General features: G+C 41.4%; 1 protein-coding gene across 1 annotated transcript; it reads left to right on the forward strand.

Moving 5' to 3' along the window:
- The first annotated feature begins 1,853 nt into the window (after nucleotides 1-1,853).
- On the forward strand, nucleotides 1,854-2,936 carry LOC115813123 (urotensin-2 receptor). Its single transcript, XM_030775723.1, has one exon. The coding sequence runs from the start codon at nucleotides 1,854-1,856 to the stop codon at nucleotides 2,934-2,936; it is 1,083 nt and encodes a 360-aa protein (XP_030631583.1).
- The last annotated feature ends 318 nt before the right edge of the window (nucleotides 2,937-3,254 follow it).

The raw sequence follows: 3,254 nt of genomic DNA on the forward strand, positions 1-3,254 counted from the left end.
ATAATAGCTTCACACACGCATATTAAAGCTCGTCAGACTGCAAGAGGAACACAGAATGTGCCTTCCGTAATCTCCTTTATGTAACTCACATGCTAATGAGGAGTGTGTTTCTTATTTCAAAGCGATTCGCGATTTGAGGCATCAAAAATTTCAATCTCCGTGATCAGAACGCAACAATAAAAACACCAACAGCATCGCAAACACCTGGGAAATACGCATTTTATTTTTCATTTTAAAGGGATTTTACGCTGAATTACCTATTCAACCAAACCGTTCCCCACTACTGTTCCTCAGCCCCCCCCCCCCCCGCCCCCAAAACTGCCTACATGCCACAAACAGGAAATCTCTCCAACTCTTAAACGATAAGACTTCTTTGAATCTACAGATTTTTTTTTTTTATGGAGATTTTTTTATTGTGCTTCTCTGTTCTTCTTGGAGTGATTATAAGAAATCTTGGAAATGGATGAGAGGCCTGGAAAGGGGTTGAAGACCTGAGACAGCTGAGAGATGACCTTGAGCATCCAAGGTGATTACATTTTTAATACTGATCTGAGCTGCATCTGATTCTCCAAAGAGCATGAGGAGGCGATTGCACGGCCCACTGTATCGACAGTTCGCAAATGAACGAGCCGGTGAAGTGATGTCATCCTTAAATGAGATGTAAAGGTACAGAAGGACTTCCTTGAAAAAATCCCACATTCCTGAAATCATCCGGACCAATCTGGCCACAGTCCTGAAATTCTCCACTTATCAAATCAAGAGTCTTAAAACTGGTCTTTATTAGAAACATGTAGTGCATGCACAAAATTTGAATAAGATTATACTTATGATACACATAACTAAATCATCGATTACTAAAAAAAATGTTTGGTTTCTTATTGAGCATTTATGGCTACTTTTAACAATTATAATGGCCGCAATATGTTGAGTTACAGTATGTTGAAAAACAACCCTCAATCTGTTTAATTTCTTGCCGACCTTGCCCTCAATTTAACATCAGAGATGGATATGGAAGCTTCACGAGACAGTAGGCGTTTTTGAGAATGAAACGCTTAATATGATACAAATTTGATTTTTAAATTCCTGTCTGGATTAACGAACAACGGGATAAAAAAAAGAATGACATTCTAACTATAATTGAAAAGTATCATAAAAAGTTCAATCCTCACCTCCAAGGTGGAGTTTATATAGGCAAAGGAAAACATGTTTTGCGTGGTATTTGTGCCATTATGACTCTGAGCGCATAGTTTGTCACGTGACACAAACGAAAACGATATCTTTTAAAATTATTCAAACTGCTCTGACGTTAGATTCTGAAGATTGTTCAAATGTGACGTGCGACACGATTTGGTACCGATTTACATGTATTTACCGCGTGCGTAAAAAGGGTCGCATCGTTGAAAGATAAATTGAAGACCTTCACAATTACGACACAATGTAAAACTTGCCAGTCCGTTTTATATACCTATTGCTTATGTTGTCTCACAAAACACAGAAATACTTCACAAAGTCTTGTGATTCATAAAATTCAAAGCTGATGTTAATTTAACAACCACGCTCTCTCAGACACTGGTAGTCTAATAATCACCCTTGGTTTGCGGACCCGTAAATCTGAGAGGTTCATTACACTTTTAACGGACGGATAAGATGTTTAGGCAGAAGTTTTGTTGGTGTTTTACGACAGGGCGACGCATGGAAGATCTGGGTGACGTCAGGAGCTGCGGACATCGGTGGCTGTGTGAGACACAGTTCTCCATCATCAATACGCTTACTTGCTCTGGCGCACCTGACAAACTGCATCTTTACAAAGTTCTCTCGCGGAATACACAACAGGCGCATCACCGGCGGGCGCAATGAATTACAACAAGTCTGGGAATTTCGACAGTCCACCTCGCAATGGCAACCCGGGTTCCGTGGACGAGCTGGTAATCACCTCGACTTTCGGGGCACTGCTGTCGGTAGTTTATATAGTTGGAGTGTCGGGAAATGTGTATACACTTGTGGTGATGTGTCATTCTATCCGCTTCGCGACATCCATGTACATCTCAATAATTAACCTAGCACTTGCGGACCTTCTTTATCTCTCCACTATCCCTTTCGTTGTGTGTACATACTTTCTTAAGGACTGGTATTTCGGAGATGTGGGCTGTCGTATATTACTTAGTCTGGACCTTTTAACAATGCACGCCAGCATCTTCACGTTAACTGTGATGTGCACCGAGCGCTACTTGGCAGTTACTAAACCGCTGGATACTGTGAAACGTTCCAAAAACTACCGGAAAGCTATGGCTTGGGGCGTTTGGATACTGTCCCTCATCCTCACGCTACCTATGATAATAATGGTTAATCAAACCACCAAGACAGCTGCAGACGGAGGTGTCAAAAGGATGTGCGCGCCCACCTGGGCACCCAGGGCGTATAAAATTTATCTCACTGTCCTTTTCTGCACAAGCATTATGGCTCCCGGACTTATAATTGGGTACTTGTATACCAGATTGGCAAGGACATACTTAGAATCACAAAGGACGCCAGTCATAAACAAGGGGACTAAGCGCTCGCCAAAGCAAAAAGTTCTTATAATGATTTTCACTATTGTATTGGTGTTCTGGGCTTGCTTTCTGCCGTTTTGGATCTGGCAACTCCTGCCCCTATACCACAAACCTCTGAGTCTTGCGTCTCACACGCATACCTGTATAAACTACCTTGTGGCCTCGCTGACGTACAGCAACAGCTGCATCAATCCTTTTCTTTACACACTTCTGACCAAGAACTACCGCGAATATCTCAAAAACCGACACAGGAGTTTTTATCGGTACACGTCTTCATTTAAAAAGCGCCCTCCAAGTTTATACTCCTGGGGGAAGTCTGCTTCGTCCAGTAACCAGTTCGAATTCAACTCCGAGACGCTAGTAATGGCCCAGTTAAAGGGGCAGTGATCCGAAGCGGAAAGAATAAACGATGCTGTCATCATCAGGTAAATGAACACAAAATGACTTGGATATTCATGTTAGCACATACACGGATTTAACATTGTCTGATCCTTTCATGTCTCACAAATGCTGAACAATTAAAATTTACATCACACTTAGCTTTATACTCGCACTCAGCAGGACTTCCAATATTATTGAAATCCTGATTCAAATGGTTTGAACGGTAAGTTGGGATTGCGCACTAAGTGACTGACAAAAACGTTCAAAATAGGACATGAAAATGAACGTGAATATACATTTTGAAATGAAATAATACTAATGCAT

This window comes from Chanos chanos, chromosome 5, assembly GCF_902362185.1.
Source record: "Chanos chanos chromosome 5, fChaCha1.1, whole genome shotgun sequence".
In the NCBI taxonomy this organism is placed as follows: domain Eukaryota; kingdom Metazoa; phylum Chordata; class Actinopteri; order Gonorynchiformes; family Chanidae; genus Chanos; species Chanos chanos.